This window comes from Sceloporus occidentalis, unplaced genomic scaffold (genome assembly GCF_023333645.1).
Source record: "Sceloporus occidentalis isolate IW3139 unplaced genomic scaffold, rSceOcc1.0.p SCAF_167, whole genome shotgun sequence".
NCBI lineage: Eukaryota > Metazoa > Chordata > Lepidosauria > Squamata > Phrynosomatidae > Sceloporus > Sceloporus occidentalis.
The window spans coordinates 1,652,930-1,672,391 of NW_028317147.1; the positions used below are offsets into that span (position 1 = coordinate 1,652,930).

Below are 19,462 nucleotides of genomic sequence, written 5' to 3' on the forward strand. Positions count from 1 at the left end.
CAAACCATTCAAATTCCCACCATGTAGTGAATGAGACTGTCGACATGTAAAAAAATACCTAAAATGGAAACTTACAGTTCTGTTTTCCTTGTTTTTTTACTAAAAAAAACAAAAAAACATAATGCCAGATAAATAATTCTGATAATTCCAGAACTCTATATTTTACAAAAATGTGGTGATCACATGACCAATGCCTTTAAGGGTTCTGGGAGGAATAAGTGTTAGAGGTCTCCGCCCAAATAACAAAACTTTAGAACTTTCCATTAAAAAAACAAAACATATATATATAAAGAAATAAGGTTTGAATAGGAAAGAAATGCCAAGCATTTGTCAGAATTGAGCAATAAGCTATTGGTAGTACATAGGAAACGCAAGAAAAATCCTATAATATAATAATCCTACCTCACCCCCCCCATATCAATAGCCCAATCATAACTAAAGTAAAAATAAAATGACTCATGACATTTGTCCAGCATTAGAACACAGACTTTACAAAAAATGTAATTCCACTTGAGAGCCAAGGTGACTACGCAATAGCATTAGTACACGGCTAGAACATGGTGTGATTATTTATAGATTCATATAGAGCCATCATATTCTGATTTGCTGTACAACAGGACATAATGGAGTCGATTCACTAAATGGAGAGTTGGAAGAAAAGTTCTGCAGGAGAGTTTTGCCAGCATAACACAGCCAACTAGAAATTATGTGTATCATGACCCATGATGCCAAGCACATCTGTTTTCTGTAGGATAATCCTTATACACGTCTCTTACTCCACACACTATGGAGAAATGAGTACATACATCTAAAGGCAGGAAACTCTTCATCTCAGGAATGTTTGTTCACATCCTTATTACAGCAGCAAGCAAATCGCATCAACAACCTAAATATTACACTTTACAGAGACAAATTACCGTATTTGCTCGATTATAAGACAAGGTTTTTTTTCCCAGAGCAAATGCTCTGAAAAATACCCCTCGTCTTATAATCGGGGTCGTCTTATAATCAGACCTCAAATAGGTCTGACTATGAGACAACTAAGATCCAGATCCCCCGCAGCTGCAGGGGACCTGGATCCTCCTGTCTCCTCCTGCAGCACCGGCACGGGGAATTCTCTCTGACAGTCGGGGAAGGTCTGCGCGATGGACACAGACAACCCCCGCTGCTAGCCACGCCTCCTTCCGGCTGCAGCGTAAGACATCTACACGCTGCCCTGGCTGCATGACAGGGGAACCAGAAGCACCGGTAAGTGGGGGGGGGGGGCAGGGGAGTGTTAAATGGAGGGCATAAGGCATTTCTGGAGGCAGAGTGTTCTATGAAATGCCTTTTAACCTCCTTAATGCTACTCTGCCTCCAGAAATGCCTTTTTAACTCTCTTTACGCCACTCTGCCTCCTGAAATGCCTTAAACCTCCCTTTATGCCACTCTGCCCATAATATGCCTTTTAACCCCCTTAATGCCAGAGGGACATATAGGGGGTCAAAAGGCATATCATGGGGCACAGTGGCATATAGGGGGTATAAGGCATTTCTGGGGCAGATGTGCATAACTGGGGGGGCAGGTTGGAAAATAGAATAAAATAAAACCAAAATATTTTTCTCAATCATAGCTTTTATTAAAAAAAAATAGTTTACATGAATTAACATTTACTGGTAAAACTTTTTTTCCTATAGGGTCGTCTTATATTAAGGCTTTTTCTTTTTTTCCTAAATTACTATTCAGATTTGGGGGGGTCGTCTTATAATCAGGGTCGTCAAATACGGTAATTTACTTGAGTGATACAATCCTCAGAATAACTAGGATCTACACCCACAAAGCCAAAACATAGCTAGCTCACAGCTGTGTATATCATAAAGCCCACGATGCCAAGAAAATCTTCCTGTTTTCTACACGACAACCCTTATTTTTGAGCACTGTCACATTTGTGCAGGCAGCGGGGTTCACGGGTTGGTTGGGGAAAACCTCGGATTGCCCGGACCAAAGGAGCTAAAAGAGTTAGCTCCCGCATGGCCAATTCACAATACTTTAAAGCCAAGCTCCACCTGAACAGTTGGTGTACATGCTAGAGAATTTCCAGGAAAGAGCATATCAGCTCCCTGCCACCACCATCCAGGGACAGCCCTTGTAAGCTTAAGCAAAAGGCATTGAGCTGGTCATGTATAAAGCATAGTCCAATCAGTGATGTGATCAAGAACTTTTGTCTATATAGCATATGCATTATACAGGGCTATCCAAGCTTCCATTGCAGGATAAATTCATAATGAAGTGTAAGGTCTGAAATGTCTGGCACTTTTGCAAACTCCGTCTAGTGATTAAACCCTTCTTTTTATATTTGTGTGTTATTTCAGAGTGTCTTTTGGGCTTCTTTTTGGCAACTGTAAGTCCACTATAGTTAGAGAGCCACCGGCTGCTGAACCAAAATATTCATCTAACAACTAGTTAATCAGGGCCAGATTATAAAAAGCTGTATGTTTTAAGGCCCAATGCGAAAGAAGCTAGACAGGGACAGGCTAGGATTAAGTACCTACAAGTTATTCTTGTTATTTCCATGAACGATCAAAGGAAAGAGCACAAAATTTGTTGGATTTATAACATTAACAAAAAAGCCAACTAATCATAGTGCAGAATGTTCAGTTTCACCCAGTTATTTGGGAAAAATATTAGGAATGTGTTTCTCTAACCTATTACCCTGCAGCTGGTATGACAAGTGCTTCCAAAGTCCCCGCTAATAAACCGTCCATGTACCAAAATAGTAGGGAGTGAAAGGAAAAATGTGCTGTATTATTCCAAACTGGGAAAGAGTTTCATTCCCAGCTAGGAAAAACAATAAGGTATCAAAACCCTACATGTTTAGTTAATAAACATGCCGACCTGTGTACATATTCCAGTCCAAATAAACGCTGGTTTTAAGGGAGAGCTCATGAATGCAAGACTCCTCCAGACTTGTCTTATTCAGACCAAATGCCAAATTACAGGGTCTACCCACACTACTCAATAAATTGGGTTTCTTCTATCAATGGCACCAGTGAAGTACTCGTAGGTTTATAAAATCATGTGGCACCTGATTTAAAACAGAAGTTCCTGTTTAAGTTACTTGATACATTCGTACTCCCCCAAAAAAGGGTAAAAAAATAAAAACGCAGGATAAAAACACAAGCTTCTAATAATCCTACAGCTGTTTCTGCTTTAATAAGTAGACTCCCACAGACAGTAACGTTCCCAAAGACAAAATGAAAACGGTAGTCGGTGCAACTCATCTGTTCACGTGCTATACCAGAATATGGTTTGAAGAAACATTTGCTTATTGAAGGCAGGGCACAAGAACCATTTGGGTAAGAACTAAAAGAATCAGAGATTTCTATACCTGTACACAATTATATATCTTCAATGGACACCAAACACAGACAAAACACAGCGTCATATGATGGCATAAGATGTGAAAAGAGGCACAAAGCAGCAGAATAAGCGAATAAATGACCAAAGGACACATTAACCAAAAGCCCAAATTCTATTGCAATGAGCACAAAAGTGATAAAAAAAAAAAAAAAAAAGTTGTAATAGTTGCTGAAAGGCACATTGTATTTACCAACTTATTAATTGGTGACTATTAAGAAGCAGAGTTTATTACAGCCTGTAATCCTGTGCGTAACTTTACAAGTTTGGTTTACAGCTCAGGTTTGTAAACATCCCCTGCAAAAGTACAATCCAGAGATAAATCCCGCCAGACGACACACAAGGTGTGTGAATTTGCGATTCCCTACCCACTGTTATACCGGTGCACTTATTAGCATTTGCCTGGTACTTTTAAAAACGGAACACCCTCCAAAAGACAATGCCAATCAATTAAAGGAGCCAGACTCACATATGAATATATAAACACACGCTTACATACTATGTTTATCCTGAGCCAGTAACAACATAACGGTTTAATTCTTATTATACCGGTGTCCTTAGTTTCCATCCAATAGCTGGTATTTAATTTTTATAGTCCCAAGGTTTAATTATTAACCGAGCCACCTCCTGCTCTATTGGAGGCACACAAAAAGAAGCCGTCTACTCCAAAGTGTTGTGCTGTCAGGCGTGATTTGGCAATCATTTCCCACAGCTCCATGCCAAGGAACGCGAATAACGCATTCATAGAAACAGCTCAGTAACGGAGGAAGCAGGGGTTCAAGACTAAACACACCAACATATAACAATAGCGCTACCGCGGTGGGATTGGTGTTCTTATTACGCTGAAAAAGTATCTATTTATACATTAAAAGAGTAATCTGGAAGATAACAAAGCTATACGCCCAGAGGGTCAACATGGGTGTTAAACGGGAACAAAACAAAGCTTTCTGTACCTAAATATCTTAAATATAGAAATTTTGAATACAGCATCTGTAAGCCATCTGTTGAACAGAATTGAAACTGAGATAGAACTCCTCTCCCTGTCAATATGTTGCACAAGGCATTCCAGAAGCATGACTGGTCCCATAGAAGTAATACACGGCGCTTACAACAGCAAAGGACGAAAAAGATGCAACACTGGCTTCTTTCCCCACTTACCATGACTAAGGTCAGAACATCTTCTACATATAGTCCCATGGGGTCAGCGTCTCTCTAAAATGCTACCGAATTAACTATACGTGTATATATTATATATATCCACACATAATACGGTTCAAAAATTTGGGGAAATTTCTAGCTGTGTAACATAATTGCAAAAGAGTTTTCTAATAAGGAATTAGCCTTTTAAATTTGAACTTGGATTACACGGTACATTGTATTTCTAATCCAAAATTTGCTTTTCTTTAAAAAACAAGCGAAGGTAGTGTAGATCTAGATATCTAGATGGATAGATAGATAGATAAATAGATAGATGTACTTGTACACAGACCACTAACACACATGTGGGACCATTTATAGGAGGGAATTACTTAAATGAAACTTGTTTACTTCCATCTTCTGCAGCTTATGAGTAACAAAAACTGTTTCTAGATGTCTTGGAGAGAGAACAGTACAGACGGAGACTTGAGTCATCTTAGAATAGCCTTTAATAAGAGAATTTAAAGAAAATATTTGTATAAAAAACACCGGTTAACACATTAAGGTCACATAAAATGTATTTTTCCTATGATTCTAGATTTTTTTCGATGAGTTCCAACATGACCTCCTACCACGAAGAGTGACCAGTTATACTACGAGTCCCATTATTATGGATTACTCACTTTGGGTATCTTCAAGCTGTATTGTCTATATGTGGGAAAATATACCAAATATGTTTTATTACTGAATTACGGTTCACTGGTGGTGTCCGTCCAGCTTTTCAGACTGGGAGCACCATGTGTAAAGGAGTGACAGAAGGACGAGTGTCCCGTTTCCCTGCTGGCTCCCGATCGGATTTCAGTGCACTGACAGCACCGAGGAAGAGTCTTCAGGAGGATGAACGCACATTTCAGGGAACAAGCAAAAAAAAATAAAATGAAAGAACCTGTCTCTATAAAACAGACGAGAAAAGACTGCAAAACAACCACTTTACAATCTCCTATCGCAATGTTCCTGCGGGACAGCGTCTCTCAGGATCAAAATCCCTTATTATTCTATTTTGCAGGAGCTCAGAACATTTGATGAGCATATCGCAGAGCTCAACAGCAATAACATGGACAGAAATTCATGTAGCCTGAGATTTGTAAATAAAATACTTAGTTATTTTTGTATTTCTGAAATTTGTAAGATACAGTTTATAAATACTTATAGTTTTAGTCATTACGTCACCTAAATGCCTCTGAAGCAGGCCACTGGCATCTCAATATATTATTATTGAAATAACATGCAGCAGTAATGAGTGAATAGTGGATCTAAATGTAAATGAATGAAAAAGAGAATGAGACAAAAAAGAATAAAGCTGACTTAGCCTGACATCATATCCAGTGTTACAGCAATCTATTCCACCCAATATACAAAGCTCATCTAAACTTAAAGCTCAACCACAGAGTACGTTGTCAGAGATAACTACAGATCGGAACGGAAACTGTGGAAAAAAAAAAAAGAACTCACTGACACCTACAATTACAACATAAAAACCCAGGCCAAGCGGCTCCTCGCTCAGGAAATGTTGACTGTGCTGGAGTCGAATCATCACAATCCTACACAACCACAGCAAAGATTACATTAAATGCAGAGGTTACCACGTTAACCCTTTGTGTGGGAGTTAAATGCTAGAATTATACTAAAGAAATGCAACACATGGGGAAATACCGGTTTTTACCTCTGGTGTACCCACTTTGGTGGACTCCCATAACCCTTATTGCCATGGCTGAGAGCCATGTTGTGGCCCCCAAAAGTAGTTCTACATATGTGATAATTCAAAATATATGCTTACGTAAAATGTATCCATTTATGTTTAATTATTTAGGAGGCTTTGACATGGGTGCGTGTGTGGGGGAATTGGTATGTCATGGTATGTATCGCTGCATAAATTAGGACTTCCTCTGAAGACCATTCATTGTTGCACCACGTCTCATGAAACTGCTCCTAGAACATGTATATTAAAGTACTGAATTTGCCATTTTTGGCATGGTTGGATCAGTTCTCTTAGCTGATTTTGGATGGTTGCATTAATCAGTGGCATGTACTGTTGGTGAGTCGGTGGAATGTTTTTTAGATGACCAAGTACAGGACATGAATATTTATAGCTCTCCTCATTCCAGATGTATTGTTACCTCTTCCTTTATATGAGCCACCATATCCTCTGTCAATCAGTTAACATTCCAGGACACGCTCTGTCCATATTTCAGCTTTCGCAACAAGTGCGCAGCTTTCTAAATTGCGAAATGGCTATCCTAATTCTCTAAGGGGTTGCAAGAATGCCGACTACTGCGCAGTACCGCTGAACATGCCAGTACAATGGTTATAAATAACACCATCAATGAGGTGGCCGGAAGGAATTAAAGCCACCCGCTGCTCTATCAAAATTGCTCTTAGAAAGAGAATCTTCAATTGTATCGTAAGCTGCGTAGGATGAATCTCGTACTTCTTTCACAAACATCCTGTGTTGATCGCAATCATTAACAAATTAAAGTTTCATTGTATAGCGTTATACATACTTTGCTTGCACTAGAAAATTAAATACAAGCATGCGTAAGTAGACAAGACACGCTCTGATCAAGGTATGACTGTACAGTTTCTCGGTGACTCTGAAGAAAGCTATGTGGTTGTTACGTCTGGCATACTCTTTTAATCTCGGTATAATGAGCTCGGTCTTACCAACGATAACTTGGGAATACTGAGAACACCTCTGAAGCAATCTATTCACTGTGGTGTTTGCCACACCTCTGCTCAATAAGAGGCATTCTTCAGCTATTGAAGTAAGAAAATGTTCTTCCTCCCCGGCTGCATCTTCTGAAATGAGGAAGCATACTTCCTGCGCATGTTCCGTAGCACTAGCCGACAATCACACGGATGCTACCTAAACACGGACGTTTGGCCAGGATAAAAGCTATTGGTTGCCTTTGTATTTTTATTTCTATTTGATTTAAACTTAACCCCCTACAACCCACAGGAGCAGAAGTAGGTGGGTTCTCGACGTCAGATGAAGTGAATAGACCCAAAACCTACTTCAGTAGGGCCCCCATCAACCTACTTAATATTAGGATGCTTTCCATTATATAACACAAATCATTGTGCTGGTTGTTTATAAATAAACAAAATTCCAAGATACCGGGGGGGGGCAGCTTCTTTAATCTAAAGGAATATATGGCAAACTTTTCTTGGAGTTAATAACTACAATAGCACAATTGCACACATGATGCCATCAAACTTGAAATCATATTTAAGCCATTAATATTCAAATTAATTCCAAATAAAGTAGATGGCACAATATTTATCTTAAAGATTCGGCACGTGAAACATTGTCTCAGTAGTTTGTTAAAGGGACTTTTTGAAAATACTTTCACAGCAACACATTTCTGAAAAAACAAATTTAGCTAAAGCACTTCTTCGTCTTGGTCTTCTGGACGGAGTATTAAGATGTCAGCAAAAAAGGAAAGAAAAACAAGCAATGACTGACTCCACAGCTGTACCAATGAGCTTGACACACAACAGTATATAAACAGCGAGGCTGAATAGAATCATGTCATTGTTCTAGGTCTGTAGGTAAAAGTTGTTGGCGGTTTAGGATCCTTCGTTGATCCCCCTATTAACCAATACATACAGGTCTACCAAAAACTGGATGTACAAAACTCTATGATGGTCAGAGGACTCTGGGAATCAAAGGGTGTCCCCTATGAAGTAAACTTCTCCAGTGTCATGATTAAATGACAAGCTTTCTAAGGATCAGGGACAGAAATAAGACAGTTGCTGGCCAGTGAATGTCTAAATTGCCAAGAAATAGCATTTTCTGCCAATATTAAGATTACCGGAAGCATCCTTGACAGGACTCCATCAAAGAAGCCTTTATGTGGCGTTATATTAATGTCCACGGTTAGTGGGAGTGACTGATTATTCTGGTTCATAGATAGCCAACAGCCAGGACGGCAGAGCCCAGCTGGAACTGGATGCTCAACAAGAAACAGGCACATTATGTTTGTTTACAACAGGGGAGTTATAGTTCCACAAAAGCTAGAAAGACAAATACCTGGCTTTCCTCTCGTCCTGAGGGGCTACATAAGAAACCTAGTATTTCACGTGTCACCTCCATCACTATGCAAATTATACGAAACGGTAATACTTTGCCACGCTTCACCCGAATACTCGGGAAAGGTGTCACGCTTGTAGTGGGTGGGCAATCCCCCAGCAGCTGACGGGCTTCACTCATCATTCTAATCCACAAGTGGAAACACGGATAACACAAATCAGATGCTGACGACCGTGGGGGTTACGAATACGAAGCAGGTCTAGGGGTAAACGGGGAACAAACAGCAGGGGCATTTCACTGGCTGCTATGGTTGGTACCTTCCAGAAACGTATGTACTATTTTACATTAGGGGAACGTAGCTTCATCACGTATAGCCTGAAACTAAAAGGTAGTCATTCGCCCTGCAGCTGCACACCATGGAGAGCAGGAACACTGAATCACTGGCACATAACCGTTTCTCTCCCCCAGGGAATGAGAGCAACCAGCTCCAGGCCACGTTTACGCCAAACAAAGAAGCTAAAGAACAAGCTACTCTTTCACAAGAAGAATTCATTGAAGGAACCTCTTTACTTAATACATTTGGGAGTTTCACCTCAGAAGCTTCCCCCGAGTGACTGAGCCCTCCTGTACATACATCAGGATTAGATCTAAAAAGCTATGTATAGATACCTTTGACAGCCGCGGCAAAACAATTACACCGACTCCTAAAATCCACATCAGGATGCCAGGGGCTACACAAAGGCCACAAGTGTTTGCTAATCTACTTAACTCTTTGATAGATCCAAAGAGGAATGCAATCGTTACATATTCCTCGGGCAACCAAAGGGGTCCCAGCTCTAGTTAAGAATGTTAGCTCCATAGGCCAAGTATTCATCAGAGCAGACCATTTCAATTCTTTAAAACATGTCTAAAAAGTATAGCCAAATTTACTAGGACGAACATATGATGTAACCAATAACAGGCAAGCATTAAAACATTAAGAGCATCTACAAGGTACAAACTGCCTTTCATGGCGACTAGTCTCCAAATAATGACAGATTCATTAGAATATGTTGCAGAGCACACTATACAAGACCTTAAATTGTCCATTTAACACACGTTGATTGGGGGAAGTAGTTAAAGTCAGTCCTATTTACAGACTGAACCCCCAGCCGCCTGTTCAGAGTATTCCTCAATCAGTGCCGTATTATGGAAGGACACCACGAGGAAGACGGCTTCATTTCAAGCTCTCCAACGCAAAAACAGTACTTGTGTATGTCCTGCTGTATGTAAATCCCACCAAACCAGAACCCAAATCCCACCAAACCAGAGAAGACACCAACTGTGTGCGCACAAGACTGATCCGACATCTCTAAATACTTTAATAGTCGTAGTTTGCAAACGTCATACAGCACTGCCATCACGGCACCATGTTTTATCTGGTCAGTCATTGAATATTATCTTCCATTAGTTGTGGACAATGAGCAGAAGACACACATGAACTTCTGCTGCCACACCTTATACAATGTCATGCATGTGGGCTACTCACAACATTGGAATATATGTTTGCGTGGCACGTTGAATGAACTGGTTTTATACGTCCGGTGTTAGCGTGTAGAGATAGGCAGCACATAACGCCTCGTCTATAAGTTTTATGAATAGGATCTACACACAACTCATCAGTGGTTAACTCCACACTTTAAGGAAGGTACTGAATGGAGACAGCACACTGGCGTTAACATATGTAAAACGTAGGGAAGGAAGACAGGAGAGGGAAATCATGTTTTTGTCTCCATTGTCTAAGTTCTCCGAAATAATCCTATTCGGGTTATTTTGACGTTATTTTTTAACCAGTAACATGAATGAATTGTTTCTAATCCGGGCCATGGTTTGAGGTATAATTCACAGACAGGCCCTTAGGATAGGAAACAGAGTGCCTTTTCATTGCATCATGGGCGTGACACACGATTCACCGAAAAGAAAAAAAAAATGCTGTGAGACGGACTATTTCTTTTTATGAATAAAAGCGAGGCTGTAACCAGATCAAGCGCTTGTTATGAAACAAACAAGAAGGGTGCTGGATACAACCGGTGTCCTCGTGACACCTGATAGCATGCAAGTACCGCAAAGTAGATACTGAAATGTCATTAGCAACAGAAGGTACAATCTGTCATATGAGGTCACTCCTGGAGGGTCAGACATTCCTTAAATAGATCCACCATACCCATCATGTCTATCGGGCTCTCGCTGTACAATACTGATTGCCAAACCTTGTATATTAAGTACACACAACACACGGACGGGCACACAAAACAGACGCAGACACAATGAACTGCGCTGGACAATGTGCCCCTTCAGTAGAGCAAATCCCCGTCTGGGACCTCGCTATTGATGAATAGCACTTACAGCGCTAAAGTCTCTTAACAAAAACAGAGGAAAAAAACTCTTATTATTAAGAATGTTAAGAATCAGTAAGAGTTGGAAAAGAATGTGCGCTCCCAGCTGTAGTCCTAAAACTATTGCCTTCTTAAGAGTGGGGAGGAATAAATCAGTGCTGGACACTGGAATGATTTATATAGCCAATTAAAATGGTAATGTATGCCAGTGTCAGTGAAGGGGTTAAGATTTCATTCCAGAAGCATGAAGTCATCAGCAAAGCAAAAACACACAGGTACTGTGGGGGATGGGTATCAATGAGTAGGGGGCAGGGTATCAATGAGTGGGGGGCAAAAATCAAACTGCAGACGCAATAACACACAGACTGACTGACTGCATGGGCAACTGCCGATGCCGGGTATATCATATCCATCGTGTCGGCCAGAAGCCGTCATAATACAGGGTTGTGGGCTCGGGGGCAAGATTGCCCCCCCTGCAGCACTTCTTTTACCCCTCAGCACCAGTCACGCTATATTATGATTAATAAATACGTGGAGATCTTCCCCCATTACACCGCATACAAACTCCGTGGAAGAGACACGATGTACACCGGGACACACTGTGCACCCTTACCTGGGGGCTTCTATCAGCCGGGGGCTTCATCACAGCCTGTCTGAAACTGTTATCCACGTAGGACGCCATATTCCCGACTTCAAGTCAGATCCTATAAGATGCTGCTGTAAGTCCAGAGCCCGGGGGTCTGGCGATTTGGGCTTCTACCCCTCAGCCCGTATAGCCGGTGGCCCGAACGGCCAGCGGACGGCAGATCCTGCCACTGAAGAAGTCCTCCCCGCTTTATTGTGTCAGGCTAGGAGTAGCCACTGTCAGAAAGCCCCAGCCCGGGGGCTCCGTGCCGGCCGGTAACGCGAGTGTATAGAAACGCACAGGTAGTTGCGGGTCTTCATAGAGAGCAGTGCGGGCAGCTACCCCCCGTACACACACAGTGGGGTCTCCCGGCTGCAGCCATGGTGAGAGGGGCACACACCAACAGCATCACAGGGCAGGAAGAGGGTGTGGAAGTAAGACGTGCAGTCTTCCTCTTCCTGTGCTCCTTACACGGATCCTTGCCGGCTCTCTGCTGCCGCCTGCAGCTCGCAAAAGGGTACAACCGGCTGCTGTGTCAGTGAGAGGAGGTGGAGGAGAGGGGCATGAGCGGGGAGGGCTGGAGAGGGGCATGAGCGGGGAGGGCTGGAGAGGGGCATGAGCGGGGAGGGCTGGAGAGGGGCATGCCTGTGTTGGCTCAGGAGAGAGATTTACCCATTAATAAGAAAATTATATGACTGGTAGTAGTAGCTAACAGACCATCATGAACCTGCGCAACATGATAACGTTACAAATATTGTAGCCCCCAAAAGCCTGTTGGAGGATCAGGGGGTAGGACTTTGCTGCAAGCGCCACCATATTGCCCAAAGTTTAAATTAGGGCAAAATGATGGCGGGTTCGTTGACATCCTCTCCCCAGATTGGAGAATGAGGGAGTGCACCTCCCCGCGAGTGCCACCATTTTGGCATAAGTTCCTGCTGGGTTATGACAGAGGAGAAGAGAGAAGCTAAAAGATAGAAGAAGAAGCGGAAAGGCTTGACAGAGAAGGTAGGGAAACATTTAGAGAGTGTGAGAAAGTGAGTGAATGTGGGAATGAACAACAATTTTCATTCCTGAATTAAAAATGCTCCTGAATTTTCTTCTGCAGAATATTCGGCCATCATTTAAAATCAATGACTTGAGTCCAATTAAGATGCTGTGCCATGACCTTAAAAAGGCATTTCATGCTTGGAAACCCCTTCAGTGTGACTGAATTTCAACAATTCTTCCAAGAAGAAGTGACGTAAAAGACTCATTGGCAGTTATCACAAATGCATGATTGCACAAGGGGGATTATTACCTTTTCACGTGGGTGATATAGTTTTTGGTAAACTGTTTTACCAAACTTTTGGTAAAGTGTTTACTCACTTTTTAAAAATTTGTTGGATGATCTGAAAAAGAAGAAATCAGGAAGGGGGCGAATACTTTTTCACAGCACTGTAGTTTCTAGTTTGCTAATGCTGCTGTGCAAATGTCATCACTTTCAGCCACTAAAGGGTTTTCCTTTCATTATCCACTTCTCTTCTGCTGTTCTTCCCTCCCTCTTTGCTCTTATCCCCTCTGCTTTTGCCTCACCTCTCTTTTTACTCTTCCCTTTCCTTCTTTCTCTCTTTTTCTTTCTTCTGTTCACCTGTCTTTTGTCTCCTCTCATTTCACTTTCTCTATTTACTCATCTCTATTCTTCATTCTCCCTCCTGTCATTTCTCTTTTCTCTAGTCTCTCCTTTCTCATCTCTCCTCTCTCTTTATCCCCCCCTTTTGTTTCTCTCCCATGCATCTCACCTCTCCCTTTTCTCTTTCTCAATTTTATCTCCTCTCTCTTTAATCTCTTCTCCCTTTTTCTCTAGTAAAGCAAACATTTTTGCTTTTACTAGTAATGGCACACCTATGGCCAAACTCCCTGGCCATGTCCCAGCCACACCCCAGACATAACCTCTGAAAGAGTTGAACCGCAACCAGTGGCGTCTCCAGCTTTCATATTTAGGGGGGGCACATGGGGGGCCAGGAACCAAAGTATGGGGGCCAATTATAAAACGGTACATATACACTATATATATATATATATATATATATATATATATACACACATATACACACACACGTTAGGCAGTTATTTCTCATTCTTTAATATTAGCCCCTGCTGATGACAATATATAGAAATATTACACCCTGCTTCTGATATATATTAATATTAACCCCTGCTGCGGATATATATTGATATTAGCCCCTGCTGCGGATATATACTTATATTATACCCTGCTGCCGATATACATAAAAATTATACCCTGCTGCCGATATATATTAATATTTGACCCTGCTACCAGTATATATTAATATTAGCCCCTACTGCCAATATATATTATTAGTCCCTGCAGCCAATATATATATAAACTTAGCCCCTGCAGCCAATATATATTAATATTAGCCCCTGCTGCCGATATATATATAAATACTAGACCCTGCTGCCAATATGAATATAAATACTAGACCCTGCTGCCAATTAATATTAATATTAGCCCCTGCTGCCAATATATGTTAATATCTCCCTCTCCCTCCCAAACTATCCTAACTACCCCCTCTCCCTCCCAATCTATCCTAACTACCCCCTCTCCCTCCCAATCTATCCTAACTACCCCCTCTCCCTCCCAATCTATCCTATCTACCCCCTCTCTCCCTCCCAATGTATCCCTATCTACTTCTTCTCACTTCCTATCTACCTCTTTTCACTCTCTAACCCCCTCCTAACTTTCTACCCTCCTCCCCCCCCTTTGAAGTTCACTTACCTTGGGCTTGTAGAAGTCCAGCGGCGGGATCGCGAGGTCTCTGTCTTCCTGGTTCTGCCGCAGTGTGCGTGGCTTCATTGCTGAGCGCCGGATATGACATCATATACCGGCGCTCGGCTTGAAATGCCGGCACTGCGACCAAGGCAGAGGCCTCGCGGTCGCGGAAAAGAGTGAGAGGCGCCGAACGGTCGCTGAGAACTTATTCCTCAGCGACCGCTCGGCGCCTCTCTCTCTCTCCTCCGGATCTATTAAAAAAAAAAAAAAAAAGACGGCGTTTCAATTGGGGGGGCACACCGGGGGGCACAGCATGATTTAGGGGGGGCCATGGCCCCCTCTGGCCCCCCCCTGCCGACGCCACTGACCGCAACCCAAGTATCAGCTCCATAATCCCTGTGTCTCAAGGGTCCTTCATTGTGGATAATCTTCTTATGCAAGTACCATTCTGTTATTATAGCACATAAAAGATGAGGTGGATATTAAAGTGTACTGGCCAAAATTACATTTCTTTAAAAACAAAACTCAAAAATGTGGACTGCCATCTTGGTTCAGCTCTGGGAAGTCATAACACAGAGTCCTTAGAGATCTTCGATCCTTGTAAGTCTACTGAATAAATATGTGCTTCCCTGTTACTGTCCATTCAACTTGGTTTGGACATTGGAGTTTCTGGCTTTGCTCATAAACCTTATATCCAAAACGAATTGTGTAGAATAGTAAGAATAGAATAATGTGATATTGCTGAAGAATAGCGTAATCTAGAAAGTTACAGAATCCTGTGTGATAAACATTTTTTTTATCGATTTTCAAGAGAAAAATATAGCAGTTTCCAGAGAGCACATTGGTAAGTATTGGTATCGGTATTCTTTAGAATGTACAATGTAGACATGTGGACACATAGAGCAACATTCCTCAAACAACAAGCTTTTGGTTACTTCTGGATTGAACAACAAAAGCAACAAGGTAAAAAAGAAAGAGCAAACAAAACAAGTTTTGCTACTTGTAGAGTACATGAGTTGTGCTGTAGTTGCTAAAGACTAATGATCGTCTGTAGGGATCAATCAAGCGTTATCCCTTCATGTTAATTATAGTCTCTTCCTCTACCCTCAGAACCAGGGATTTTATTATTATTGATTATTTCTTCAGTAAGATTCCCCAAATTACTAAGAAAAAATATTGGAATTAATTGTAGTATTTATGAAAAGCAATCGTGGGACCAGGGCAATCCTTAGTGGGGGGGGGCAGGACTCAGGGCGACTAGACTTTTATGAGCCATCCCATTGGCAACATCATGTATCAGCTGTGATAAAAAAAGTATGTGGGAGCCTGTTTTTTTCTTATACTGAATTCCCAGCAACAAGGAATACTGCTAGGTTCCAAAAAGATGTGGGATTGATGCCAGTAATAATAATTACCTACCTCTCCTATGATTCCCTTCTGTGTATATGCATGTAATAGTAGAAAGTATTTACCTATCATTATTATTATTTATAGTTTTATATAGCGCCATCAAATTCCATAGCGCTGTACAATGGACACAACAAGTAGTACCTAACATAACAATTTGACTTTCAGAGACAACAGGTGAGGAGGGCCCTGCTCAAAGGAGTTTACAATCTAGAGGCATTTAGGGTGTATTTACACAGTAGGTAAAAGTGCCATCGTTAGGAATGGACCAGCCACACTAGTAAAAGTATTGCAGGAGAGGGACCAGGAAAGGTGAGCTAAAGGAATATGGGAGGGCGTTAATGTGCAATGTTGTAAGTGTCCTTAAAGAAGGGATTTTTTGAAGCAATAAAGGTAGGGAGAAAGGCGGATAGGCCGGGGGAGAGGATTCCAGAAGATAGGGGCAGTCCTGGAGAAATCTTGTAAGCGTGCAAGAAATCAAGGGAGAGGATAGAAGGAGATCATTGGATGAGCGGAGAGACCGGTTAGGAGTGTATTTAGAGATGAGTGAGGAGATGTAGGAAGGGGAACCGCTGTGAAGGGCTTTGAAAGTAAGAGTAAGGATTTTGAAATGAATCCTGAAGCGCACAGGCAGCCAGTGAAGAGACTGACAGAGGGGAGAGGTGTTAGTGAAGCGATGGGAGAGGAAGACAAGTCCGGCAGCAGCATTCATGGTGGTTTGTGGAGGGGTGAGACGGGTAAGAGGGAGACCGGCTACGACAGAGTTACAGTAATCAAGGCAGGAGCATGGACGAGAGCCTTAGTGGCATACTGTGTTAGGAAGGGGCGGATGTGGGCAATGTTTTTAAGATGGAGACGGCAATAAATATTGTATTAATATGCTGCATTTAAAATAAAGCTGGCTAAGATTAAAATGTAAGAAATATTCCGTAAGCCTTTACCCAGCTGCTTTTCAATTTACTTTAATGATTGTGGCTTCTCCTCTTATCATCTTAACACAAGTGATGCCACTTGTGTGATGGGCTGCCTGCAGAAATACACTCCCTACAAATTGGTGACTTCAGTTGCTCTAAGACCCACTCACTCTAACACCACACACTGACATACATACACACATTCTCCTTCCTCTTCCCCTGCACAAACTCTAGGCTCACTCCTGACACATCACGTGCTGACTCATACATATCAACACACTCTAACACCATATGCTGACACACACATACCATTCACTAACACACACACACTCCACTAACCCATTAACACCATTCAGTAACACACATACTCTAACACCATATGCTCACACACCACATAACACCATGCACTAATACATGTGCACATACATACACTGTAACACCATGCACCTACACATATACAGTATATACACACACACACTTCTTCTACCCCTCTCACAGCTCTCGCACAGTTCTTACCCTCCCTGCTTTCCAAGGCCATATACAAAGGATGACCCTGTCATATGTGAACAATAGCCATATTAAATGTACTGATGCATGGCAGGGTTCTCATGTATAAGAACTATTTATTCTCTATAGACTAATGAAGACAAAGGGTTGGATATTGAAAACGTTACTATTAATCCTTGGAGCCTCCTTACCAAGATCTTGTATGGGCAAAATGGAGTCATTTGGAATTGAAAATTCTACAGCTTTCCACCTCTTAGTAAGTCTGGCAAATTACCATGAGAGTTGAGGAAGAGAATGAGCATCAAACACGAAGCCTCTTGTCGCACACTCTTGTATACATAGTCAAGATCAGTGTTGTCTGATTTAAAGCGATCTATGCATGCAGCAATAGAATACTTCAGTTCTTAAAGTGTATATTTTAGAATGACCAAAAAGTAATAGAATAGTTACTTAAGATGCCTTTTAAAATAGTGCTATAGTATATTGTGGCTCCTGATCGGGGAGGGCTGGGAAGAAGGGTCAGGAAGGCAATAGCTCCCTTGGGTGCTCTGTTTTGAACATTTTGGGAAATGTATATTACTTAAATTTCCACATACAGATGCGGGGTGTCTGGGTTAAGTATTTTTGGCATCTTTTACTGAACAACTGGATTCTTTCTATGCTCTCATTATTGTAGCCAGGTTCTATTGTATTGGGTCATTTTGCTGGACCTCCCTCCTGGCTTAAATGTTGCCAACCCTACTACTCTGTACATCCTCATCTTTCAATACACATATACAATTGTGTACATTTCCATTTTTGCTATTATACTTTTAGATTTGTTTCTATTTCTCAAGTTGCTTTGTTATTCAGTTCTGACAAAAACCTTCCCTTTAATAATGCAAAAGGTCTGCTCTAATGCTAACAATTGCCTTGTTTACTAGACACCATCAAGTATTTTTAGCTTTAATTTAATTGTGCACTAAATTTGTAATGTTCATAATACCCTCATGCTATAAAGTGACAAAAGCTTGTTTGCATCAGCAAAGTGACACGTATTCGACGCCTATAATCTTACTTTTTACATCATAATCCATCCCTTCCCCCAACAAACGCAGTGCACTCTAGTCTTGTCAGAACTGGTTACTGTCTCCCTAAACACATTGCTTGTCCTTTTCTATGTCCTAAGACAAGCTGATTAACCCTTCTAAGCCATGGGATGTAACCATTACAGTGTGTCACATCACATTTTCTTGTATCAATAAATCCATTTGTTTGATTAGATTCATTAAGTGCTAACTGGCCGTGGGGCATGTCTGCTGAATTTTATTGCATATTTTAATAAAAATCATGAGGTGCAGAATAAGTATTTCTAAGATGCAGAACATCCATTTAAGTGTGACGTATTTCATTAATATTATCTCATATTGTGAGCAGGGCTCTCTCCACCGGTTTGTCGGTTTGTCTTAGTCTGTCAATTCTCGTCCTGTCATACCCCTTGAATATATGTATTGTAAGGAGCGCTACGTAAATTGTTGGCGCTATAGACATAAAAGATAATAAGAATACAAATAGTGAAGGGCACAGCTAGCAAGCATATGAACAGAGATTTTGGGATACTGCCCAAATTAACAATAAATGCAGCAGAGAATCAGCGCACACCCATTCCCCCTCAACTGCCTAATAGGTTTTAGGCTCAGAAGAGCAGGCCCTCTTCTCCCTCTATATCAGTATGTCTTAACCTGTGTTCAAGTTAGTGTTAATATCATTTATAGTCAACTTTAGTGACATTGGTAGTTTTGTATTCTCTTTGGTTTTCGTAATAGGGCCTACGGAACCTGTTGGCGTTGTATAAATAAAATGCAATGAAGAGCGAAAAAATAAATGTCATACATGTAATGTTTCTTTTTATCAAATATTATTATATTATACATATTATGTATGTATACACTCTCGCTAGTTTACTAGCAGTGCAGGGGGTAATTGTCCATGTGTTAAGGGATGGGATTCGAAAACGAGTTATCACATCCCCTAACATTCCATCAGTCAGCTTTGTACATGCTTGGGCTGATATCTCTGATGCAAGTTTGAGGAGAGGGCATGTTTACAGTAGGATGACTGCCACTGTGGATGCGGAAGGTTTTCTTCAGTAAAATGTGAGTTTGGCAGGTTGTGGTGTGTTTAAGCTCACAATGCATTTTGAAGGGCCAACCCCAGCAAGTTTTTCCTGCCAAAAGGGATGTGTAGACCATGCATAAT

The 19,462-nt window shown here is 41.4% G+C and overlaps 1 protein-coding gene across 3 annotated transcripts in view; it reads right to left on the reverse strand.

The window, feature by feature from the left end:
* The window catches only part of LOC149279409 (rap guanine nucleotide exchange factor 2-like), a 138,123-nt gene extending 126,443 nt beyond the window's left edge, over positions 1-11,680 (reverse strand). For all 3 annotated transcript variants that reach the window (XM_089501231.1, XM_089501230.1, XM_089501229.1), the window contains exon 1: positions 11,612-11,680. In XM_089501231.1, coding sequence (XP_089357357.1) covers positions 11,612-11,680 — 69 coding nt within the window. The remainder of the gene's footprint in view (positions 1-11,611) is intronic.
* Positions 11,681-19,462: the final 7,782 nt, after the last annotated feature.